The sequence below is a fragment of the Bos mutus genome, chromosome 13 (genome assembly GCF_027580195.1).
Source record: "Bos mutus isolate GX-2022 chromosome 13, NWIPB_WYAK_1.1, whole genome shotgun sequence".
In the NCBI taxonomy this organism is placed as follows: Eukaryota; Metazoa; Chordata; class Mammalia; order Artiodactyla; family Bovidae; genus Bos; species Bos mutus.
Genome location: NC_091629.1, coordinates 22,167,174 through 22,193,334, shown reverse-complemented (window position 1 = coordinate 22,193,334; position 26,161 = coordinate 22,167,174). Strand labels below are relative to the sequence as shown.

The 26,161-nt window shown below is 53.3% G+C and overlaps 1 protein-coding gene across 1 annotated transcript in view; it reads right to left on the bottom strand.

The window, feature by feature from the left end:
* Positions 1 to 1,581: 1,581 nt before the first annotated feature.
* Positions 1,582 to 26,161, bottom strand: part of CDH22 (cadherin 22) — a 141,366-nt gene continuing 116,786 nt past the window's right edge. Inside the window, 6 exon segments of the mRNA XM_070382060.1 lie at positions 1,582 to 2,048; positions 2,051 to 2,290; positions 5,902 to 6,153; positions 13,307 to 13,424; positions 13,542 to 13,663; positions 25,509 to 25,645. Coding sequence (XP_070238161.1) covers positions 1,717 to 2,048; positions 2,051 to 2,290; positions 5,902 to 6,153; positions 13,307 to 13,424; positions 13,542 to 13,663; positions 25,509 to 25,645 — 1,201 coding nt within the window. The 3' untranslated portion in view covers positions 1,582 to 1,716.

Sequence of the window (26,161 nt, the reverse complement as noted above, 5' to 3'; positions counted from 1 at the left end):
CTCTCTGAGCCTCAGTTTTATCATCTGTGAACTAGGCTGACAGGATCTAACTTAGATGAGATAATACAGGTAGGGCACTCAGGACAGAATGACTATCTCTGGATCTGTCACAGTGGATGTTGGCAAATGTGGAGGGAATTAATGAACGTTCCCTGGGAGGGTAAAAGAAAAAGACAAGTGAGCATTTATTGAGCGCTTTCAGTGTGGCAGCAAGGCACGGAGATCAGAACTTAACATTCATCGTTTCCTTTAAGTCTCTTAACAATCCCTTAAGGAAGGGACTATCATTAGCCTCATTTTACAGATGAGGAAACTGAGGCTTCAGCAGTTGAGGACCTTGATGAAGGATGCCTACCTAGCAGGAGATGGAATTCACAGCCAATCAATGCAGAACGAATGAATCACTTGGGGACAAGGGTCTGAGGGCAAATTACCTGTATCTTATAATCAAATGGTTTTAGAACTGGAGGCTCTTAGGGATGACTTAGCTCTGGGGTCCTTAACTTGGGGTCCATGGCTGGGGAAACTGCAGGGTCCCAGACCAAATAAATAAGGTCCTCAGGGACTTCCCTGGCAGTTCAGTGGGTTAAGACTCCATGCTGCTGATTGAAAGGGAGTGTGTTTGATCCCTTGTCAGGGAACTAAGATCCCACATGCTGTGCAGTGCAGTCAAAAGGTAAAACTAAAATAAAATAAGGTCCTCATCACACCCAGTGGCTTTCAACTCCTCCATCTCCCAGCAACCCTTCCACTTGATCTAAGTCCTGGAGCTGCCCGCCTTGCCCTCTCTTGGCACCCCTGGCCAGTGTCCTATTCCAGTGTTGCCTGAAACGCCAGTCGCTGGGAACGTCCCTATGTCCCCCCCATCCTCCATTCAGAGCAGGAGCACCTTTTCTCTTTCCTTAGAAACGTAGAGAAAGTGGGGAGAGAGCTCAGCCTGGGAGACAGACATGTCTGGCTTCTAATAACGACAAAAAGAATAATAGTATCAAAGGCTAACATTTATTGAACACCTACTATGTGCTAGGCACTGTCCTAACCACTTGGCACATATGAAACCTTTTTATCCTCAGGACTCTCGAGGTAGGTTCTGCTAATTTGTCTCGTTTGACACAGGAGGAAACTGAGGCCCAGAGAAGGGAGGTGACCTGCCCAAGGCCAGGTAGCCAGTAAGGGCCGTGGCTCCACCGCACACTGGCCAGGTGTCCTTGGACAGGTCCCAGCCACTGCTCTGGGGGGTCTTTTCCCATCTGTTACCTTCAGGGCTCCACCTCGCGGTTTCCATGACGACTAAGACGGTCTCTGCACAGTCCCAGTACACAGTAGGCGCTTAGTAAATGAACAGCCCTTCTTTCCTCTTAACTCTGATGGGGGGATACCTGGGGAAGGGAGGGCACTTAGGCAGCATTCTCCCTCCGGCTTCTCCCCCAAGCCAGGAGGGAGCCACGCCCCACCCAACCCCTCTCTCTGTGTAACCCCCAGAGCCAAGCGGCGCCCGTTCTCGGGGCAGTTTTCGTGATGTTGATCCTAATTCCCGCACCTCTGGGCGAAAGCTGCCCACTCTCTCGGGGAGGGATGCCGTCGGAGTGTCCGCTCGCGTGGCCCCACTCCTGGCCGCCCTGGGAGGGTGGGAGGTTTGGGAAAGGGGGTGAAGCAGGGGACGGACGTGCTTTGTCCTGGGGGTGCAGTCGGGTCCCGGGCGGCAGGGAGGGCGGGCTAGGAGGCCGGGGCCTCGTCGTCCGGGCGGTGGCCGGCGTAGAGGGCGGCCAGGGGCCGGAAGCGGGGGCCCCAGCCGCTGAGATAGGCGAAGTCCTGCTCGGAGCCCGACGAGCCGCCGCTGTGCAACGAGCTGAGCGAGGCGGCCGGCGAGTCCGCGCCCTCGAAGGCGTAGGTCTGGAAGGCGTCGTAGGGTGGCACCGACGGGTCCCCGTCCGCCAGCGCCACTTTGCGGCTGATGAAGTCCCTGAACACCGAGAAGTCCGGCTCGGGGCTCGGCGGCCCCTGCGGCAGCGAGTGGCGCTCCGAGGGCAGGCGCGCCTGCGGGGGCTCCCCGCGCTCCCTGCGGAACCCTCGCCCCCGCCGCCGCCGCCGTCGCCGCCGCCGCCGCCGCCCTTGAGCTCCCCGAAGTCGTAGAGGCTCCGCAGCGCCGACATGTCGTAGGCCTCGGTGTCCTGCTCGCCGCCGCCCTCGTCGTTGTACTTGATGACGTTGTCCCGCATGTCCTCGTCCTCGTCCGAGCTCAGGTGGCTCTTGTGGTGGCGCCTGAGGGTGAGGATCAGCAGCACCAGCACTGCCCGGGAGAGAGAAGCAGGTGCCCGTGAGGGCCCAGCCCCACCAGGGCGGTCCAGGGAACCACCCTTCTCCTGATGCCCAGCAGAGCTGGTTCAGCCTAAAAGCTCATGCAGGTTTCCTAGATTTCTGTGCAAAAATACCTTTCTCACAGTCTGGACAGAGCTGGCTATCTGGATAGGTAGTGAGCTGCCCATCTTGGGAGGTGTGCAAATCAAGGCTACACCACCACTGGAGGTGGGGACAGAGAGCTGGAGTTAAGAGATTTCATGTGTGTTTTAGGGCTGGACCCAACCTCTGAGGTCTTTATCCTCAACTCTATGAAGATACATCCCCGTGAGGTCTCTAGGGGCTGGTGGGTGGAAAGAGGGTAGCTAAGGTTTGGGGGAATGAAATGTCCTTGACCCTGACCTCTCTCTCACCCTATCCTTCTCTGTCCACTCCAGAGGCCCCGATCAGCCTGTTAGCCCTTTGGGTCTCAGATCCAGGTATGTCCTGCAGGAGCCCTTGTCTGAGAGCTCCAGGCCAGGCTCAGCACCATTACCTCCAAGCTTCCCCGGTGAGGGTTCCTCTCTATCGCCCTGCTTGGGTCCTTGGATCAGCAGCATCGGCAACTCCTGGGAACTTGTTAGAAATGCACGTTCTTAGGTTGTGCCCTAGATCTACTGAGTCTGTTTCAAAAAGGTTTCGAAGTCATGCCCAGGCAGCTCAGGTCTGAAAGCCACGGCTCCTTCATAGCACAGACCTTGCCATATGTTGGTCTCATCTCACCTCAAATCTACACTCTGAACTGCCCTGGAGGACCCGGGGCATGTTCCCCTGGCGGGGTGCCTGGCACGCACGCAGTAAGCATGAGAAGTATGCTTGTTGAATGAATGACTGAATGAAGAACTAGATGGAGACCTGGGTGTTGCAAGGTTGAGAGAATGAACGAATCGTCCCTTCTTGGCTTTCTTCAACTGTCAGAAAGGACTCTGCATGCCCTTCCTCCTCCCACCTCACTGATAACTTGTCTTCAACCTTCTAAGCAAGCTTCTCTTCTCCTCTACTCTCTGACTTCTTTTATTTAAAAAAAAAATTTTTTTTTTTTTTGGCTATGCCTTATGTGGGATCCTAGTTCCCTGACCAGTGATTGAACTCGCACCCCTGCCTTGGAAGCAGAGTCCCAACCACTGGACCACCAGGGGCAGGAAGTCCCCTCTCTGATTTCTTAACATCAGATGTCCCAGGACTCAGTCCTTGGTCCTTTATCTACATCCTCTTTCTTGACGCTTTCCTTGTCTCGTGGCTTTAAATTCCAATTAGAGGTTGACAGCTCCCATACTGCAGCCTCCAGCCTGGACTTCTCCCTTGAAACCTAGATTGTCCATCCAGTTTCTGCCCCAACAAGTCCCAGGGGGTGACCAGAAGAATCACTAACTTAACCTGTTGAAATTTAAAATAATGATATTTCCTCCTTCCCACCCTCTGTCTCCCCACCTCAGCAACGGCAACCCCAACTTCCCAGTGACTCGAGGCTTTTCACCTCTTTCATTTACTGATGAATCCCAGTGCCTATAATTGAACACATGGGGGTGGGGCTCATGGATGGATACATTGGGAACTGATGAGCAAACAGAGAATTAGATGGATGGCTGGGTAAATGAATGGACAGAGATGCGCTGGGTATCATGTCAGGCACTGGATTTTTTTTGCTGCTCCATACAGCTTGGGCGAGGCCAGGGGCCAGAACCAGCTGCGAGGGCCATGGGGCAGGCTGCTGGCTCACGACCTAACAAGGTGGCCCATGACAGGGAAGGAGGGGGGAACCCGGGGACAGGTCGGGAGGGAGGAAAGGCATCAGGAGAGAAGTGGGAAAGATGGATGGACGGCTTCCGGAGCTGGAAGCCGGAGCTGCGGAGGGCGATGCCCGTGAGAGCAGATGGTGGGGAGCGCGGGCGGCGGGCGACAGATGTGCCAGGCCTGATCAGCTATTCCGCCCGTCACCTTTACAGCACTGATGTGCACTTTCTTCGTTTGTGGGCAATTAGGCAGAAATTTGTTTGCACTGCCTCGGAAAATGAAACCGCTGTAAAGTGCACCCTCTGGAAAAAGGGTTTCTGAGCCATGGGCTGAGGAGGGGAGAGAGAGGGGTGGGGGGGAGCCTCCTAGCTAGGAGGGGCCTGCCCATGGCCTCTGCAGGTCCTGGGGGTGGGCAGCGAGGCGTAGGAAGCAGCTGAATCTCCCAGGGAATCGAGCAAACCTGGGATCTGCCGTCTAGCCCTTCCTTGAGCTCCTCCAGCTTTGGCTATTCTGTGAAGTCCAGAGGTCAGGGCTGAGGTGAAGCCCTTCTGCTTCGACAGCGAGAGGTGGCACTGTGGCCACTGGGTCTAGTTGAGCTCCTGAAACTGGACCTCCTCCTTGGGGACACTTCAGGGGTTCAAGTGGCTACTGGTGCAACTGATACCAGAGTAGATTTTGCCCCCTCCCCGAACACCTTAAGATTTTACCCCAGCTGCCCCAAGATTTTGCCCCCAGTTTAAATTCCTAGCAGTGAAAAAAAAGTCGTGTCTGACTCTTTGCGACCCTGTGAACAGCAGCCCGCCAGGTTCCTCTGTCCATGGGATTCTCCAGGCAAGAATACTGGAGTGAGTGGCCATTCCCTTCTCCAGGGGACTTTCCCGAGCTAGGGATCCAACCCCGGTCTCCTGCATTGCAGGCGGATTCTTTACTTTCTGAGCCATCAGGGAAACCCAGATTTCCCAGCAGGTGGGGTACTTAAAGGAACAGAAAACACAGGCTGAAAAGACCTGATTTCAAGGAAGACCCAGTTAGAAGACTAGTTGGGTCCCCTTCTGCAAGCCACTTAACCTCTCCAAGCCTCAGTTTTGTCATCTGAAAAATGGGGCTGATACATCTGGCTGCATGGTTGTAAGGTTCGCAAGAGCCCTTTTTACTAAAAGTCCTACATAGAGAATAAAATAGGACAATAGACACGAGAGAACTTTAAAACACAGGCTTGGCTTTTAAAAATTAGGGGAGACTTTGGGCCATGTAGAGCCAGCTGAACTTAGTCTCCACTGGGTGCTGACCCCTTCTGAAGCTGGCAAAGCAGCTGCTCAGTACTTAGGAGATTTCTTAAAAGAGCTGCAGGTTAGAGCTTGGGGCTCAGGCAATTGGTTCAAGATGGAGCAGTGGAAAGACACGCCCCTATCTTCTCCTGCCACAGCACCAAAATCGCAGCTAGCTATTGAACAACCATTGACCGGAGGATGCTGAAACCCACTAAAAAAATCCAAAGACAAAGGAGAAGCTGCAGTGAGACGGCAGGAGGGGCCCAATCATGATAAAATCAAATCCCAAACCTGCCAGATGGACACCCCCCAAACTGGAGAACCAAAGAAGTTCTCCGCCTGTTGTGAAGGCTCTGAGTCCCACGTCAGGCTTCCGAGCCCCACGTCAGGCTTCCGAGCCTGGGGATCCTGGAAAGAACCTGGACCTCCATCAAGCCAGCCCTTCCTTGTGCGGACAGGAAAGTCAGACCCCCGCGGGGGCCGCTGGGGAAGGAAATCCGGGGCCCGAGGACCGGGGCCAATCAGGCAGGAGGGTGGGGCTGGCTCTTGGCGGACTCACCGACCAGGATGAGGACACAGACCAGGAGGGCGATGAGGGCGCCGGGGCTGAGGGAGGCGGCCATGACGAAGGCCGTGGTGTTGCAGGACTGGATGGCGCCCGAGCTGTCGCAGCCGCAGATGCGGATGGTCAGCGTCCCCGTACTGCTCAGCGTGGGCGGCCCGCTGTCCACCACCAGGATGGGCAGGAGGAACACGTCCTGCTCCTGCCGGTTGAAGCCCATGTGCTGCGTGTGCACCGCGGCCGTGTTGTCTGCTCCGGAGAGAGCGAGGGGCGAGTGACTCGGGGTCAGCCGTGCCTGTCCCGGCCCCTCCCGAGTCCACCTTGGGATCTGCCTCACTCTGCCCCCAGCTACCGCCTCCCAGAGGACCTGATCTCCCCCAATTCTGCCCCCCAGCTGCCTGAAGGTCCTGTCCCCAGCCCTCGAGCCTTCACTTCTGTCCTTAGCTGTTCTAAGTTTCTCTTACCAGCTGTCTCAAAGTTTTGCTTTCAGCTATTTCAAGATTCTGTCCCCAGCTGTGCCAAGGTCCTGTCCCCAGTTATTCCAAGATTCTGTCCCCAGCTGGGCCAAGGTCCTGTCCCTGGCTATGTCAACTTTTTTTTTTTTTGCCATGTGTCTCAACAGCCTTTTGTTGTTGTTGTTGTTCCAGATTCTACCACAGCTGTCAAATGCATCCTGACCCTGGGGTCCTGTGGTCTTGGGGTTGTGGCTTTCTGAGCTCTGACAACTTCTGGGTCATCAGAGAAGACTGGGAACTCAGACTGGCACCTGCCTTTGGCTGAGGGAGCTTGCTGTCAGGGGTCTCTTTAAGAGCTGAGCCTGGAGAGCTTGGGACATACCCTTGGGGCCTGATAAAGATGCCTCAGGGCACCAAGGTCTCCTCACCCGCCTCTTTCCTTTGGATGCACGTGGCCAGAGGAGACAGTGAACACACATGAGTCATACTCATCATACTGCTGCAGGCTGGCGCCGGGAGTGCCCATCAGGACTCGGGGGCCGGTGGAGAATGTGTAGACGTGCCCACTTCCCCTGGCCTCCTGACTCCTCCACCCCTCCCCTGTGTGGGTCAGGCCATCACGGACTGCCCCCTTACCCCGGCCCCCCATCATTTTGGTGGAAGTACTCAGAGCCCACCTGGCTGCTGGCTGTTGCCCCCACCCTTGACAGCCAGCCCCACAATGGGGGCCTCACTTCCTGCGAGGGGCCCAGGCTTCCTTCCTGAGTCCTTCTGTCTGTGTTCACAGGCTTCATGTAGGTCTCTCTGACCTCAGATTTTGGCAGCCCGGGCCCCTTACCCAGCTTTGTGTCCCCAGTTAACTCAGCCTCTTCCGTGGCCCCCATTCAGTGTTCCTGTCCTGGCCTTCCCCATCATGGACATAAAGCAGGAACTAAGAGCCCTCAGAAGGGCCAACTTGTGGTCTTGGGCACATCTGTGAAGTAGCCTGGAGATCCAACTGAAACAAGACTGGTCATGGGTTGAAGCTCATGTGATGGCCACATAGGAGTTCGTTGTGTGATTCTCTCTACTTTTATACATATTGGAAATTTTTCATTAAAATATTAATAACTAAGGCTGAGTCGATTGTGTTCTAGTTAGGGAAACTCATTTAGCTTCTCGGGACCACGGTTTCCTCATCTGAAACTGAGGAAAACAGCATCTCGCAGGTTTGAGGATGAAATGGTGTAGTTCACCTGTGCCCCGCAGAATAGCTCCCGCAAAGCAGAAACTCTCCATGAATGCTGGTTGTTCATTTTTTCTTGGCCCACCCCCACACGCCATACCCCACGCCTGCTCTCTGTTGAGGCTGCCCTGACTTTATTCACCAAGTTCCCGCTAGCTGGAACACCCTCTCCACCTTCTTGCCTGGGCAAATTCCTCATCCGTCATGCTCCAGCTAAATGTCACCTCCTTTCTGTGGCCTCCTTTCTCCGCTTCTCTGGGAAGGAAGGATTTATGGGTTCCCCCGCCCTGCTCTGACTATGCAGGTGCCACGCACACTTCTGTTACAGCACTTGTCATGCTGCGTTAAGGTAGCGTGTGCCTGTCTCTTCCCTGGCAGTGAGCCAGCCTGAAAGAATGATGCTTGAACGAGCCACATCTTTTAGGGGTAGCTGGTGGTTCTGGGTCAGCTCCTCAAGCTCTGGCTTCAACTCCAGCCTCCTGTCAAAGGGCAGTCAAGCCAGCTGTGACAACATCTGCCTTCCCCTGAGGATGAAAGGCTGAAGAGCAAGATGAGGGGTAAAGGAATAGCATGGGACCCCTTTGCATTGACTGCATATTTTTTAACACATCAGGGACTGGGTGGAAATGCTTTATCCTCACAAACATCAAGAGTTGTAACATTATTCCCATTTTAAATACGTGGAAGTTGAGGTTCAGAGAGAAGGGATTTGTCTGAATTTATTCTGTTAATTGGTGGCACAACCTATCTTTTCCATCCACCCATCTTATCATCAATCCATCCATCCAACTATCTGTCTTCCATTCATCTGTCCACCCATCCTCCATCCATCCATCCATCTATCCTTCAACCATCCATTCACCTATCCTTCCATCCATGCATCCAATAAATCTTTACTGAGTACCTACTGTGTGCTTGGCACCATGCTAGTCATAGGAGGGAAATAATGAAGACCTAAGTCAACCATAGTCTTGGATCTGATCTTAATGTGATAATATGAGAGACAAATGTTAATCAAATAAACCCACAATTCAGTCTACAATTGCAAACCATGAGGAGTGCTAAGAAGGAAAAGTATAGGAAGAGCATTTAACAGAGGATCTGACCCAGTCTGGGAGGTCAGGGAGAACTCTTTGGGTGAAGACATTATTGCTGAAGCCTGAACAATGAGTTCTAGGAGAGGGAATAGCCTATGCAAAAGTCCTGCAGTTGGAAAAGGCATAGGAACTCAAGCAGCGGAGAGCAGTCTTTTGTGGCTGGAGGGATAGGGTGATGATTAGAGCAAGTCAAGAAGAGGCTGGAGAGGGAGGCAGAGGCTCATTATAGAAAATCTTAGAGGCCATGGTAAGGAATTGCGTTATTTTCCTAAAGGCAATAGGAAGCGACTGATTGGTGGGCAAAGAAGCAACCTAGTGACATATCATCCCTCCATTCAACAGCAAATAAGAATTAAAGACCCTCTTTAGGTCAGGGTAAGCCTTCCCTGGCAGCTCAGTGGTAAAGAATCTGCCTGCCAATGCAGGAGATGCTGGTTTGATCCCTGGGATGGGGAGATCCCCTGGAGAAGGAAATGGCAACCCACTCCAGTATTCTTGCCTGGGAAATCCCATGGACAGAGGAGCCTGGCGGACTACAGTCCATGGGGTTGCAAAAGAGCTGGCCACGACTTAGCAATTAAACAAGAAGAAGAAGTCAGGATTAGTCTAGCCCCTGAGGAGAGAGCAGTGAAAAAGACAGACACAGTCCCTGCCTTCTCAGAGCCCACCTTCTAAGCAAGGGTGCCTCTAATCTAAAACACAACCGTGGGTGCGGAAGACCAGTTAGGAAGCTGTTGTATGTTTTAGATGCGAAATAATAGTGGTCGTGGAGGCACTGAGAAGCAGACAGATTTGAAAAATGAGTGGCTGGCTCTGGCTCAGCCTCAAATTCCCAAGTAAGAACAGAGGAGGAGAAAGTGGATATTTGTTTCTCAGGGCTGCTGTCTTTGACCACGGGAGCCATATGTTTCTGGAGCTCTGGTCCCTGCTACTGTTTCATTCCATAAGAGGAAATCCCTGAGCCTCCTTCCCATCCCTCTTCACTCCTCTCCTGGCAGCAGCTGGCTTCATCTGGGGAAGCCGCTGGCCACACCAGACCCCGACCCCACCCTTCTAGGCGGGATCTGCGCCCAGCACTGCATCCATCCATCTGGCCTGACATACATCAGTGTCAATCCCTGGCTGCAAAAGCAATATTTATAAATCACGTTTCCAAACTGGCTACAAATTTGTACAAAGAAACAGATGGGTTGGGGTAGCCGTTTGTCAACTGGGATATTTATACGGTGAGGAGGAGGGGGCTTGGCACACCGTGGGGAGGAGCTGGGGGGCTGGAAGGAGGAGCCCTTGCCTGCCTGTGCTGACCTCAGCATGCTGCTGCTGCCCTGGATCCCAGGGCTCAGACCAGGGGGTCACACCGGATGGGAACCCTGGCGGCCAACCCAGCCCCCACCCCTTGATCACAGAGGGGTAGTTGGGGCATAACCTCAAGCCCCTTGGGTTGGAAAGATTTGTGAACCTGGTGAGGTCAAGGGGTCAAGCCAGGGCTCCTTGTGTCTCCTATGCCCAGCTCAGGGTTCCACAGCAGTGATGAGCAGGCAGGGCAGTACTGGTGGTGAAAGTTGTTAAAATATCGAACTACTTCCAGAAAGGTTTAAATAGCCGTGACTCTGAGTCCCCCGATTGCTGCCCTGTTACCTCGGCCTCTCCCTCGAGCACACCCCCAACTTCTCTTTTTAAAAAAATTATGTATTTATTTTGGCTGTGCCTGTCTTTGTTGCCGCGCGGGCTTTTCTCTAGTTGCTGGGAGCGGGGGCTCCTCTCTAGTTGCAGCGCTCAGGCTTCTCACTGCAGTGGCTTCTCTTATTGCAGAGCACAGGCTCCAGGGCTTCAGCAGTTGCCGCTCATGGGCACAACAGTTGCGGTTCCTGGGCTCTAGAACACAGGTTTGATAGTTGTGGTGCATGGACCCAGTTGCTCCACGGCATGTGGGATCCTTCTGGACCACAGATCAAACCCATATCTCCTAACTTGGCAGGCAGATTCTTTACTGCTGAGCCACCAGCGCACCCCCACTTTAATACTATCAAGTCATTGATGGGTTAAAGCCTGTCTCCGCAGAGGCCCCAGGGTCCTACTCCAGGTTTATGATCAGTGTCCTGATTGGTTATCTGAGCTGCTGCTGCTGCTGCTGCTGCTAAGTCAGTTCAGTCGTGTCCAACTCTGTGCGACCCCACAGACGGCAGCCCACTAGGCTCCTCTGTTCCTGGGATTCTCCAGACAAGAATACTGGAGTGGGTTGCCATTTCCTTCTCCAATGCATGAAAGTGAAAAGTGAAAGTGAAGTCGCTCAGTCGTGTCGGACTCTAGCGACCCCATGGACTGCGGCCTACCAGGCTCCTCTGTCCATGGGATTTTCCAGGCAAGAGTACTGGAGTGGGGCACTGGTTGTTAAATCCGTTTAGGACTCCTGGAAATACACATGGGTCTGGCTCCAGAGGACCCGGAGGCCCTGAGGGAAGGGATGTCAAAGTCTTGGGTTGGTCGGGGGGTGAACCCAGACCCGTTCCAGGTTCAAAAGGAACTCGCACAGTCTGACCTTAGCGCCTCTCTGACTACATGTCCTCCAGTCCTGTCACTCACTCACCCCAACTATGGAGGTCTTGAACATCACAAGCCTGCTCCTCCTCAGGGTCTTTGCACTTGCTGTCTCCTGGACTTGGATCATTCTTTGTGCAGTTATCTGCATGGCTCACCCCTGACTTCCTTTAGATCCCTCCTCACTATTGACTCCTTCACAGAGGCCTTCCTAAGCCACCTTATTTAAAGTAGCTTCTGAAACTCTTGTGCTGTGCTATGCTCAGTCGCTTCAGTCATATCTGACTCTTGATGACCCCATGGACTATAGCCCACCAGGCTCCTCTGTCCATGGAATTCTCCAGGCAAGATTACTGGAGTGGGTTGCCATTCCCTCCTCCAGGGGATCTTCCAGACCCAGAGATCGAACCTGGGGCTCCTGCACTGGCAGGCAGGTTCTTTACTACTAGCGCTACCTGGGAAGCCCAGCTGCTACTCTTACCTTGCTTTATTTCCTCCTGTTTTGTCTAACACGTGTATGTGAATACCTACTGTGTGCCAGGCACCAAGGGTCCAGCACTGAATAGAAGTCCAAACTCTTGTGAAGATTGCATTATTTTTCCTTGCTGCCCACTTACCATCCTCATCATATTATTTATTTGTTTAATTTCTCTTTTCCCTCCCTAGAATGTAAACTCCATGAAGGCAGGGATTTTGTCTCATGTGCTGCTGCATTTTTAGGACCTAGAACAGCGCCTGGCATATAGACATATTTTCAATAAATGTTCAAGAAATAGTTGCTGAATGAAGGAGATGCCATGTTCTAGGTACTGACAATACACTTCGGTAGGCCGCATTTCACTGGGGCCACCTAGCTGCCTGGCAGGCATTTTCAGTCCCATTTTACAGATGGTGAAACTGAGGCAGACCTCAGGGTTGCACAGGAAGTCATGAACTGAGATTGAACTGAGACCCAGAGGTCCCTCACTCCCAGTGTGTTGATCCCACTCCCCAGTCTACCCCTTAAAGATTCAGACTTCAACTTCTTGATGAAGGTGGACCTGCAGGGGTGGGTTTCACAAAGGGGATCAGCTCAGGCTGGGTGGGGCAGTTTGCTTTCAAGGTAGGGAGAAGGAAGCACAATGGAACTGAGATACGTGTGGGTTTGAATCCAGCCTCACACTGACTCCCTGTATGACCCTGCGTGAGTCCCTTGTCCTCTTAAAGTCTCAGTTTCATCACCTGCAAAACGAGGGGACGGGTAAGAAAAACTGCCTCCCAGGTGACCATGAGGATGCAAAGAGAAACGTGAGGGGGCTAAAGCACTTTCTTTCCGGCTGTGCTAAGCTTCACTGCGGCACGTTGGCTTCCTCCAGCTGCAGTGCAAAAGCTTCTCTAGTCGTGGCCCACAGGCTCAGTCGTTGCAGCGCATGGGCTTAGTTGCCCCTCGGCATGTGGGATTTTGGACATCCGACCAGGGGCAGAACTGCGCCCTTAATTGGAAGGTGGATTGTCAACCAGAACCAGGGAAGTCCCAAGGGATAAAGCACTTTTAAAACAAAAGGGTGGGAGTTGTGTGTGTGTGTCAGTTGCTCAGTTGTGTCCGACTCTTTGTGACCCCATGGACTGTAGCTCGCCAGGCTTCTCTGTCCATTGGATTCTCCAGGCAGGAATACTGGAGTGGGGTGCCATTCCTTTCTCCAGGGGATCTTCCTGACCCAAGATCGAACCCAGGTCTCCTGTATTACAGGCAGATTCTTTACCATCTGAGCCACCCTGGATCCCTGGCTTATTCCAATCTTAGATCAGGGGCTCCTCCCACCCTGGAGCCCCACCCGCTCCCATTCTTCAGGTATTCCCTCTCTGTGTCTTTCTATCTACCCCTGTTACCCTGGAGCTGGCCCCCTCCACTCCACCAACCCACCTCTTGCTTGTTCTTCAGTCTGGCCAGCAGGCTTGGTAAGGGCTCCAGCGTGGCTCAGACGTTCTGTGTGATCTCGGACCCATCACTGGCCCTCTAGGGGCCTCCATAACATGGGAAGGGGGCGGGAGGCTAGGCTCCTCCCTCCACGAGTCCTGGGATTTGGGGTCCTTCAGAGGTCACTCACCTTGGATGTCGAGCAAGGAGAAATGCGGATTGCTGGGAGCTTCTGGCACCAGGCGGAAATAGAAGCGATGCCCACTCTGGGGCTCGTCTCTGTCCACCACGCTAATGGTCTGGATGAGCTGAAGGGTGAGGAGCGGGCAGGGGACCAAGGTGAGGCCGAGCCCACGCTGGCCTGAACAGAGGTTGCCCCAGCAACCTACTTGGTAGCTACCCCGGTCCCAGCCCCTCAGTGGTACCTGGCCTGGCTTGGCATCCTCACACACGGCTGCCTCGTAGGGTGTGGCCAGCTCTGGGGGATTGTCATTCACATCCAGGATGCGGATCCTTAGGGATGCCCGGGATAGCTGGGCATGATTGTCTGTAACAAGAGCACAGCAGTAAGGTGGGCGGCTTCAAGTGTGAGATCTAGACAGCCCCCCATCTCCTGCTAGAACATTAGGCAGTGGGGTCGCATTGAGAGATCTGTGTGTTGATCAAGCTGGACATCGGGCTAAATGGGTCACCATCACCATATCAGTGTTACTATCATCATCACCACCATTTGATTATCGCTGTAACCGTCGCCATAATCACCAGTCCCACCCCATCACCAACGCCATCACCCTCTCCACCGTTACTACTGCTCCCTTCACCATCGCCATTACCCGGAGCACTGCCACCAGAGCACTGCCACCAGCATAACTATCAGTACCACCGTCACCATCCGCCCCACTCTCGCCATCACCATGCCATCCCACCTCCTCTGTCCCCTCACCATCAGCAGGAGAATGATCACCAGCCTTGTACCCACTAGTACCGCCTCCCTCATCTCCACCATCACAAACACTAAGGCCGCCACTCACCACCCTTGCCAGCTCCAGCACCCCCCGACACCACAGTCACCGATGTCACCACCACCATCATCTCCAGGCATTCGCTTATCCACCATCTCTGCTACAGCCCCGCCAACACTGCCAGGCCCCGGCCCTCATCACCCACATCACTACCACAGCACCACCACCCAACCACACCACACTCAACACTGCCGCTCTACCCCTTCACCTCAGCGTGCACAGAATGCTCCTGGAGCATCCATACCCATCATTTCAGGTCTCCTTGCAGAAATCCGGTAGTTTGGTACAATTTCTATCCCCATATTGCAGAAGAGAAATGAAAACACTGGAGAGTTTAAAGAATCGGTCAGCTGGCAACTGAAGTCCCAAACCTTTGCTCTTTTAAGACTCGACCCTGAGAGGGCAAGACAAGTTCACTGGAGGTGAGTCTTCACCTCCAAAACCATGCAGCCCCCACCCCTCCATCTGTGGTGTATTTGAGGTCAAGGCTTCCGTTGTATTAGTTCCTGGGTCCCCAGCACTGTGGCATGTGGCACGGACTAGGTTCTAACAGATCTGCGGAGTGAATGAGTGAAACTTGGAAACAGTCAGACAGAAAGAGGCTTGCATTTCAGGCATGGCTCTGTCCCTGACACGGTGTTTGATCTTGGGTAAGACTTTTCCCTCTCTGACATCAGTTTCCACACCTGGAAAACAGCACAGTGATTAAGAGCAAGGACTCAGGAACCAAGTGGTTCCAATCTCAGTGGTGCCACTCAGTAGCTGTGTGATCCACGCCAGGTCACTTGACCTCTCTATGCCTTGATTTTCTTACCTACAACAAAATGGGTCTGTTAGGAATGGGTTGGCTAGGCGGACAGATTGAGTCAATATCTGCAAAGCACTTAAAACTGTATATATAACACATAACAAGTGTTACATAAGGAGTTGTTAAATAAACAGGCATCCTTGAAGGATCCTCTTAGCAGTGACATTCAGTGACTTGGGGCTCTGGGACACCCCATCCCCTCCTGTCCTTTCTGAGAAGCACCCTGAACGTTGGCCCTTTACAGCCCCCAGACCTCTGAGTGCTCATGGGTGCCGTGTCCTTGGCTATCTTAGCCATGAGTTCATTACTGACATGTTCCAGCCAACAGTGCAATCAAGGATAGGCAGCCAGGAACCCCATGAGTTTTTTTGGGGGAAGAGGAGGTGGTCGACTGCTCCTTTCTGTGAACTCAAGGGCCCCAGCGGATGCTGACTGCAGCTGCTCCTGTGTCGATAAAGACAGAAATGGAGATTGGGAGGCAGGTGTGGCCACCGGGTCAGGGAAAGGAAGGGCTGGGGTTGGGGGCATCCTTAATTAACTCAAACCCCGACTCCTCTCTGGAGCTCCCCTTAGCCAAGGTGCCTTATCTTCTCAGCTCACCCAGATCTGCCTCTTGGGCGATTAGAGGGGGCTTTTCCGGGGGCGAGAGATAGGAGTCGTGACTGGGAATGCCGGGTGAGCTGTTATTTTTAAGAGTGCTTTGCCAGAGAACAGCCAGCCGGTGGGTGCTTTGTGGGGAGAGGAGGAGGGGAGGAGGGGAGGGTGAGGTCCATCACCAGGAACAGGCACCTCTCTTCCCACTGAGGCAGAGGGAAGGTAGGGGGTGAGAGGGCACCTTTCCCTTCAGTGGGCGGGGTGGGGAGAGGGGTGGGGTTCAGGGCTGGAGGCAGGGGTAGGGTCCTGTGGGGCCAAGCAGAAGGGGTCCTCAGAGTCAGATAAGATCCTCAGTGGGCAGACTGGAGGCTTGGGTCCACTGCTGGTGAGACACCCATTATTGTATCATTCCTCTGAGTTCTCCTGGGCCTCCTATCTCTTCTGTAATTCTATCTCGATTATCTTGATTTATTGAGATGTAACTGACATATAACACTGTATAAGTTTAAGGTGTAAAATGCAGTGATTCAATACACATAGATATTGCAAAATGCTAGTCACAAAAAGATTAAGTAGTACATCCTTACTTTACAAAGCTACCGTTTCGTTGTTGTCCTAGCTCCTCCTTTCAAATGTTACAGGTCACTTCTTGGGAAAGTCCTGAGTTCTTTGGCAAGAGAGAGCATCTCAGCTCCGAGAGGTGGGGCAGCCAAGAGGTGTGTCTCTATGTTGCCAAAGTTGCCACCTACGTAGCTTATCTCAGAGACCCCCTGCCTGAACTGGCGTCTGGCCTGGGACCCCAGAGTTCGTGGGCCAACCCTAAGCACAATCCCCATGCTTTGGCATCATGACAGTCTCCAGCCTGGCTCATTAGAATCACTTGGGAAGGGACTTTCTTGGTGGTCCAGTGGTTAAGAATCCACCTTGAAATGGGGGACGTGGGTTCAGGGAACTAAGATCCGACATGCCATGGAGAAACTAAGCCTACCTGCCTTCGAGAGGCTGTGCACCAGACTGTAGAGTCCATGAGCCACAGTGAAAGACTGCACGATGCAACGAACTTCCCGTGAGCCGCAGCTTAGACCTGATGCAGCCAAATAAATACAATTGTTTTTAAAAAATCCTGCTTTAAAATGAACTGATGCCCCAAGACTTGGTCATTTTTTTTTTAATAGCTCCAGGTGAATCTATATAATATGTATCCATAGTAAGCTTTGCAAACTCCAGGGGTGACTGGTAGGTGCTGGGGGAAGTCCAACTGGACATCTTGCCTCTGATTGGCTTCCTCCAAACCCCTATGGATCACAATAATTGATTTGCAATAATTGATAATAATGCATAATTTTACCACCTTAAATGTTTCTGGTATAAAACAAGAGATCCATCAATTAATAATTTCCTCTTCATGCAGAAAGTTCCAATTTATAACAAACTTTCTTATCTTTCATTGGATCTTCAAAACAACTCATAAAGGAGATCTTAATTAAACCTGTTAAAAAAATTTTTTTTGGCCATGCCATGCAATTTGCAGGATCTTAGTTCCCTGACCAGGGATCAAACTCAGGTCCGGGCAGTAAAAGTGCTGAGTCCTAACCAGTGAACCGCCAGAGAATTCCCTAAACCTATTTTGTAGATGGAGAAACTGAGGCCCAGAAAGGGGTAAGACTTTGTCCAAAGCCACAGGAAAGTCAGTGGCAGAACTGGCATTGGGTCCTAGGTCTCCGGACTCTCAGTCCAGTGCTTAGTCCAGATGCAGTGCCCGTGGGCCCTTCCGCTGCCTGAATATTTGTCCATCCAGATGCAGCTACTGCTCGGACTGAGGCCCAGGCTGACCTCGCCCCACACCCAGTGGTAGGCGCCCTCTCCCAGGGCTGGATCCCCCAGGGGTCCCACCCACCCTCCCCTGGCATCTCAGTTCAGCTGACTGACATGCAAATTAGTTTAATTATTTCTTCTTCTAAAATAAATTATATTTTGCAGTAGCTGCAATATGTTGTGTCAGGCAAAATTACATTCAATATTTTTAAACTAATTGATGCAGCCTTGAGGAAGGCTGATTGACAGCCCAGAGCTGAGCAGGCCTGCAGTCTTAACCGATTCCTAAATTAAAATTAAACGTGCTTCGGCCGGGTGCTTCCTCTCTGAGCTGGCTCACCATTAATCCGAGGAGGTGGCAGGTGGAGCCCGGGGGGCTGAGGGGCTGAGAAGCGTGGGCCGTTCTGTGGGTGCCTTCGGAAGAGAGCAGGCTTGGGCAGGAGAGCCAGTGTGCAGTATTGGCAGGCCCCTTAGCTTCTCTGGGTGTCAGAGTCCCTTTTGTGTAACAGATGGGGGACCAGACTGGGCAATTTGAAACTGAAACTTCTGTTTTTTGCTGACTACTACAGTTTGAGCGCCTCCTTTGTACCAAGGGCACAATACTGAACAAGACCAACATTGCCTCTTGGTCTATGGCAGGGGCAGACAGCATTCCAGACTGTGATAAGAGTTGAGAGAAAAAAAGCCCAGGACTGTGAGAGGAGGAGGCAGGGGCTCCTACCCTGGTGGGGCACAGGGATGTTTACCCTGAAGTAGGGGACGGTGGCGCCAGTGGTAAAGAACCTGCCTGCCAACGCAAGAGATGTAAGAGACGCGGGTTCGATCCCTGGGTTGGGAAGAGCCCCTGGAGGAGAGCATGGCAACCCACTCCAGTATTCTTGCCTGCAGAATCCCATGGACAGAGGAGCCTGGTGGGCTAAAGTCCATAGTGTTGCAAACAGTCAGATATGACTGAAGATACTTGGCACTTAGCAGGGGACCTTTAAGCTGAGATCCAACTAGGAAGTGATCAGGTGAAGGGGATGGGAAGAAAGAGTTCTCCAGACAGTAGGAACAGCATGTGCAAAGGTCCTGGGGTGGGAGGGGAGTCTGCAGATAGTAAAACTCTGGATTCCTTCTAAGGAAGACCCCATCCCCTGGCCACTCCTAATATAGTGTTTGGACCAAACTGGACTTAGAGGGCTGGAGGCCAGCAGGAAAGACAGAGGGTGTAGGGCCTGGCCTGGTGACCCTGTTAGGGAACTTCTGGGAATGAGTGCCTCCCAGAAGGCCACCAGCAAACACATATAGAGAACCTGCCACGGGCCAGGGTTTGTTCTGCCTCATTTCATCCTGTTAGCCCCTGGGAGATATGGATTTGAATTACTGCCATTTTTTGATGAGGAAACTGGCTGAGAGGTAAAGAACTTGCCCAAAGTTTCACAGGGGGACAATCAATGGAACCTGAGCCTGGTTCAAAACAGGGACTTTCTACCCATCAAATGAGATGGCCTTTCTGACCACCTTTAGGTGCCCAAGGCCAGCTTGCCTTGAGGCCCCAAATGTCTCTGCCTCCTCCAGGAAGCTTTCCTTGACTGCCCTCATTCCTGGGCAATCAGACTATATGTCCAAGACCTACATACCCATAAAGCCTGTGTGATCTTCCTCCCTGGCCTTGTCCCTCGTCCCACTCTCCTTTTTCCTCTGATCCAAGTTTCCTCTTTGCCCTCCTTCAGATATTTGCCCAGATGTCTTCTCAGCGAGACTTCCCCTGATGACTTTATTTTACCTTGCTCCTTGCAATTCCACCAGATACCCCATTCACTGCTCTCTCTCTGCGTGTTTATCCAACATCCCTGTATTTTTGTTGTTGTTCCTGTTCAGTTGCTAAGTTTTGTTTGACTCTTTGCGACCCCATGGACTGTAGCCTGCCAGGCTTCACTGTCCTTCACTGTCTCCAAGTTTGCTCAAACTCATGTCCATTGAGTCAGTGATGCTATCTAACTGTCTCATCCTCTGTCTATATTTTTACTTAAACTCACCCATCATCTATCTCCCCCACTAGAAAGCAAGCAGATTTTTGGTCTCTTGTGTTTGCTGCTGTCTCCCCAGCCCCTCTCTGCATGGCACACAGTAGGTGCTTAATAAAGATTTGTCAAATGAATGGGTTTCACTGTCTGTGGCACCTCTAACCATGCTGGGGGGCTGCAGAGTGACAGGGAGATACCGAGACCTCTGGAGGGACAAATTCTGTGGGGGCCACAGCCGCCCCTGAATCACATCACCGAGGGAGCAGTCTAGTTTTCCGACCCTGTTCCTGTCTCTCTCCCTGGACCAAGGTTTTCCCATCGGTAAAACAAATGGAGCTGGACTCTGAGGTTCTCCTTGGTTGTCACAGAAAAAGAGAGAAGCCAGGGAGAGAGACAGAAGTGAGGACACAAGAGTGGGCATGGGAAGGAGAGTGAGAAGTGGGGAGAGGGCGGAGGGAGGGGGCCACAGAGGTGGGGGCTGCTGGAAGGTACCTCCTTCTCCCTCACCTGCAGTGGAGCAAGGGTAGCCCAGACCCTCTGCTCCACAGTTCCCTCAGCTCCCTGCCCCACCGCCCCGCCACCTCCCGAGGGAATTAAATTGCACCCAAACACTAGGCTCTGATTAGCGCTGGCCAGCTGGGCAGGAAGATTTATCATCCCAATTACGAGCTGGCCAAGACAAGCAGGCAGGATGGCGAGGGGTGGGGGGACTGGGTGAGCAGGCGGGGGTGCTTCAGGGAAGGGGTGTCAGAGCTGTCAGGGGAGGATGCCTTGCACTCCCTGCCCGGTCCCCACTCACCTCCAGTGGGAGCACGAGGTTAGGGCGCCTTCTCTGCTTTTTGATTATCTGTTTGGCTTCCACATGGAGATTGGAAGTTTGACCTTGTTGAGATGGGGATGTTTCATCCACCAAACGGTAGAGGAGGACTTCTGGGTAAAATAAGGGCCCTGGAATCGGGGGTGGGTGGCAGGAAGTTCTCCTTCCTAGGGCTGAGCTGGTCCTAATACTCTGGGCTTTCCTACAAAGACTCCATGGACCTCACAAAAATCTTTGTTCCTGGTGGGATCAGTTAAGTACCTAGGTGGCTCAGGATCCTGGGAGTTACCCGGTCCAAGTGGAACCCAGGCTTGATTTACACACCTCTGGTGATGGGGAGCTCACTACCTTCTGAAGCAACCCCTTCCATGCAGGGCTGTGCCAAGCCTCTCCCCCAGACCACTACAGCCAGCCTCCCCAGCACTTCCTCCTTCCCTCCCTTGCCCTGCCCTCCACTCTTAGCACATGTCTCAGCCGAGTCTTCCTGATAGCCTCCCATCTGTTCCCCGCTCCAGGCTGCCCCTCTCCCGTCCACCTTCCCCCACGAACCCAAGTGGCCACAGGGGACTGCACATCTGGCCATCTCCCTCTTCTACCTGAAGACCCACTCTGGCTCCGTGTCGTCTCCAGGAGATGTCCGGCTGCTCACAGGACATCCGAGGCCCTTCCTGTAGAGGCCCCCAGTGAGCTTCTGCACACTCAGCTCGTCTCACCTGCTCCAGCCACCCTCTGGCCCAGCCTCTAGCCACATCCCATTTCTCAGAATGGACAGTGGTCTTCCTGCCGGCCAAACCTCCAGGCCTTGGCACACAGGCGTCTTTCTCCTGGGAGCTCCCAACCCCACTCTCCTTAACCTTTGAAACCCAACTCAGACGTCCCCTTCTCTGGGAAAGCTTTCTTTCCTTCTTCCCCTGCCTGCACCTCCTGAGAGCCCACCGCCCCATCCCCTCTACCCTGTGCTGTCCAGAGCAGGGCCAAACATCCCGAGGTCAGAGGCCAAGACTCTACCCCCAGATTCCAGTGACCAGGCCTGGTGGGTGAGAAGAGGTCCCCAGTAGACACTTTATATAAAGCATTCAGCACAATATCTGGCATATTGTGAGCTTCAAATAAATAGAAGCCACTATGATGAATAGTTATGAACTGAGGTGGCTCAGTGAGTAAAGAATCTGCCTGCAATGCCGGAGACACATGAGAGACAGGTTCGATCCCTGGGTTGGGAAGAAACCCTGGAGGAGGGCTTGGCAACCCACTCCAGTATTATTGCCTGGAGAATTCCATGGACAGAGGAGCGTGGCAGGCTACAGTCCATAGGGTTGCAAAGAGTTGGACACGACTGAGCGACTGAGCGCACATGATTAATAGTCAACAGTAACAGTTATGACCCTCATAGCTGTCCAATAGGGTGCCATTTCATAGGTGAGAAAATCAAGGCAAGAAGAGGGGAAATGACTGTCCATACTCTCAGCTGGGATTCGGACCGCTAGAAGCAGCGTTTCTTTATCATGCTGCCCTGCCTTCCTAACTGGGTGGGCAAGACCATTTACCATCCATTCAGGAAATACTGAGTTGGCCAAAAGGGTTGTTTGGGATTTTCCATATGATGTTACGGAAAATCCCGAATGACCTTTTTGGCCACCCTAATACTTGTACACACCTACTAAGCGCCAGGCCCAGTGTGAATGCTACAGATATGGAAGAGACCCTGCCTTCACGGAAGGTCCTTTTCCCAGGAGACGAGAGATCAACAAAGTCGGCACACAAATGCATATCTAAATCATAAAGCTTGCTCTGTGATAGAAAGGAAAAATCAGGGGCCTGTGAAATCAGGACTTGGCCTGGGGTGACCCAGATGGGGAAGCTCTGGCTAATCTAGTTAACTCTTTGCTGTCCAGCCAGAGACCACCCCTCCAGACCAGTTTAGGGCCTGGAAGAGGGGGCCGGTTGCAGCCCCCTGGCACACCGCCCCCCTCTACCCCAGTGCCGGCTTCGCCAGCCTGCCCGCCACCCCTCTGTCTCTTTGAAGACTGTCCCTTTACAACTGCCCTTTTTTCCACTGAAGGATTCAGACACAAATTGTACTTTAAATTCAATATCGGTCATTAATATTTCATGATTACAAAACGTTAAAGATAATGTCAGTGGAAGGAGCGTCTGCATGGGCAGAATGGATGACTCAGAAGTTCGGGGGAGAGGGGAGCCCGCATACTAAGTGGCCAGGGAGTCTTTGAGGTAATCTGGTCTGACAGGCTGCGGCTGTGCCTCAGTGCCACGTTCTCGTTCTCCGAGGTGCTCACAAGGCTCCGCTGCTGTGTGTAAATATTTCCTTCCCCTCTGATTCTTGTCACCTTGCGTTTGTTGCACCCTGAGCAGGCGGGGCACCATGACCCCGCCACTGGACCCCCGCCGTGGTTCCCTGTTTTTGAGAAGCCAAATAGATGCTTTGGCAGAAGGGCACCAGGGTTGGAGGGGGAGACCCCAGGGCATTGTCCTTGAGGCTCTGGCCTGGCTGTGGGAGCCCTGCCCACCCCCAGCCCCCAGGGACTGGCTTTGTGACTTTGGGGCCATCGCAGTTCCTTCCTGAGCCTCTACTTCCCAGTCTGCAAAGTGGGGATAACAATTTGTCCTCGTCTCACGGAGAGGGCAAGAAGCTGGAGTGGGTGGATCGCTGGTGCCGCTCCTGGCTTCATGCCTGGCACCAAAGACATATGACTCGGGGGCAGCTGGGTGAACGCCGGGCCATGCAGTCAGACTGGCTGGGGCCGGGAATTTGGACAAATGACTTCACCTCCCCGAGTCTTAGTTTCCTCATCCATACGTTGGGGGTGACATCTGATAGGTGGGGAGCTTCCATGAACACAGCACTGTAAAGCGCCTGGCACAGAGTGAGTGCTTCAGGCAAGTGCACCGAGTCCAGATCGATAGATATCATTAACTGAGCACTAAGTACTAGGCTAAGTTCTTTCTATCCTATTTAATCCTCCCACCAGCACCGTGAAGTGGGAACCACTCATTTTCTCATCCATCAATATCCCCGGTGAGACTTGGGCAGGAGTTGTGAATTGCAGCTCCGAGGGGAGGGGTCGCTAGCCCAGTCCTTTCCTTCCCCACGCTCAGTAACTGGGATGGTGTGGGGTCAATAGGGGTGGGGCCCCGAGAACAGAGTACCAGGAAAAGGAAGGCTGTGGAGCAAAGCTGTGGAAGAAACCAGGAAGACTTGGCCCCCAATCCTGGCTCTGCCACTGCACATCCTTGGGCAAAGCTCTTAATAGTCTGAGCCTCAATTTTCCCATCAATAAAATGGGTGCTGATCATTCAATAGAAGTACGTGCTAAAAAGGATCAAGCTCAGTGTCTATTAGGTAAACACTGTAAAAAAAATCTCTGCTGGGGAGAGGCCCCTGACACACTCTCTCTGTGAAATGGTAGCATTAGCGATTCTGTATGCTTCTCTTGCTGCTTCTGGAAGAGATTCACAGGGCAGAAGCACAACGCTTAACCCGAGAAGGGACCAGCTAGTGGTGGGCCATCGGGTGGTGTGACAGCTGGTGGGGAGATGCTCTGTGGGTAGGGAGAGGGGGTGTCTCTGCCCAGCAGCCCGGCCAGGCCCCCTGGCTGCTCAGGAAGCAGGTTCAGGGAGGTGAGGATGGGGAGCTGTCTGCCCACCAGTCCAGCCGCCACTTCTTCTCCAGCCACCTTTGTTATCTCCCTTTCATGCGGTGGAGAAGTGGATTCAAAGGCTCAGGAGCAGCAGGCACTGAGGTTTGAGCCAGCTTTGTATTTTCTTTTAAACCGAAGTTGAAAGAGACGAAGGGAACTTCAGCCTAGGGACTTCCTCGGCTGGAATGGGCTGGTGGGGCCAGGGAAATGGGAGGCACCAGCCAGGGAAGGCGGAGGAGGAGAGCCGCCAGGAGGGCTCGAAGGCACAGGAGGGCCTTGGGGCCCAGCTCTGCAGAGGGGAGTCTGAATGGTGCCCACTCCCACCAAGGTTGAGACTCTGAGTATTCCTGCTGTCATCATCGGTTACTGGAGGCTCTGCTGGCTGCTGAGACCTGGAGAGCTGACAGGGAGGGGAGCTTGCGGAGCCGGTCTAGCATGGGCTCTGGCAGCGTTGCTCTGGTTGAGCAGGAGGCCTGCTGAACTGCCCTTTCCCCACTCCAGGCGTGCCATGAACCCCCATGCTCTTAGCCTCTCACCTCCATGGCCTGACTTGTCTAGACTCCATGTCCCAGGGCCTCCTCTTTCTTTCTCAGCTCACACGCCTCCCCAGCTGCACCACACTGCCTGTGACATGTGAGCACGTGTACACACACACACACACACACACACACACTCTTCGACACAGGCCAATCACCTTGGAGTCATTCTTGACCCCTCCATCTCTTTCCTCCATCTCACCCCATCAGCAGGTCCAGGGGGCTCTATTTTCAGCCTGCCTTCAAAAGCTACCACTTCTCACCATTTCCATGGCTATCCCCCTGGGCCAGGCCACTATCTCACCTAAGGGCCCTGTTGCATGTAAATTCTAGTTGAGCCCCTGCTCCTTTCCCTCCCCCACCTCCCCCCATCCCCACCCTGCAGCCCCCAAACAACCTATTTTCAATGCAGCAGCCGTAGGTATCATGTCGGGCAACCTCCCTCCTCTGCTCAAACCCTCAATGACTCCCGCTCATCTGGAGTCAAGTCCAAAGACCCATTGCAGGGTAGACACTCTGCCCCTCGCCAACCACACTGGCCTCCTGCTATTTCTCCAGCTATGACCTCAGGGCCTTTGCACTGGCTGTCCTCTCTCCTCGGAACTCTCTTGCCTCCAGTGGCAGCATGACTCCCTCACTTTATCGAGCTCTCTTTTGAAGTCTCCTTCGCAGAGAGGCCTACCCTAAGAGAAACAATTCCCCCCCAATCCCTTTCCTCTGCTTTCTTCTTTTCCAGTTTCTTGTTAGCACTTAGCTGACATGCGAACACCCTTTCTCGAAGTTTCCTGAGGGTCTAGCTCTAGCCCATGCAGACAGGAGTTTTTTTTTAACCTTGTTAGGGGCTATATCTCCAACCTCTGTAAAAAGGACTGGTGTATAGTAGGTGCTCAATAAAAGCTGAAGGAAGAAAGTCAAACTCAAGCCTGGGCCCTGCCTTTTTGGCTTGGGATCCTTCCCACATCTGTGATCCTGTGGGTCAGCCTTTGCCTACGACGCCCCCACCTCAGCTCTGCCGTCTCTTTTTGCCCTGCCCCCAGCCTTCGGCCCGTCCTCCCTGGGCTTTGCCCCGCCCACAGCCCCACCCTTTGGCCATCGCCCCTCCCTTCCATATTCGCCCCGCCCCCTGGCTCACCCGCCTCCATGGCCAGCACTGTGATGTTGTGCCAGCCGGCCGTCTCTCGGTCCAGCCCCTTGCCGGTGACGATGGCACCCGTGTCCGCATCGATATCAAAGACCTGGTCCAAATCTGAGTCGCGGTCGATGGCGTACCTAAGAGGGGCAGGTCAGGGCTGATTGAAGGTGTCCTGGCGCCGATGGAGCCAGTGCCCATGTCCCTCCACCCTTCCCCTAAAGAGGAACCACCTGCCTGGGAGACACAGGAAGCAGAGAGACCCTTTCCGACAGAGGAGGATTGAAAATGGATCTGAGTTTGCATCTCAGCTGCACTGGGCTCCTGACGTGTGACCATGGGCAAGGTTCAACCTTTCTGAGCCTCAGCTTCCTCAGCTGGGTAACCGGGCTAATAATTTGCATCTCACGGTCGTTGTGAGGGCGGGAAGAAGGCATAGTGCCCAGCACAGAGTTAGCATTCACGGGCTATTTGATTCTTATCTTTCCATAAGAGGTGACCCTGGAACTGGTCTTGAGAAAGGGACAGGATGGCATTCCAGGCATGGGGAACAGAAACTGCAAAGTGAGAATCATTCTGCAAAAGGTGCAGAAACGGCCAGAACTGGGAAGTGCGGAGGAGGAGGCTTGAAAACAAGCAGAGTGCAGAATTCGGGG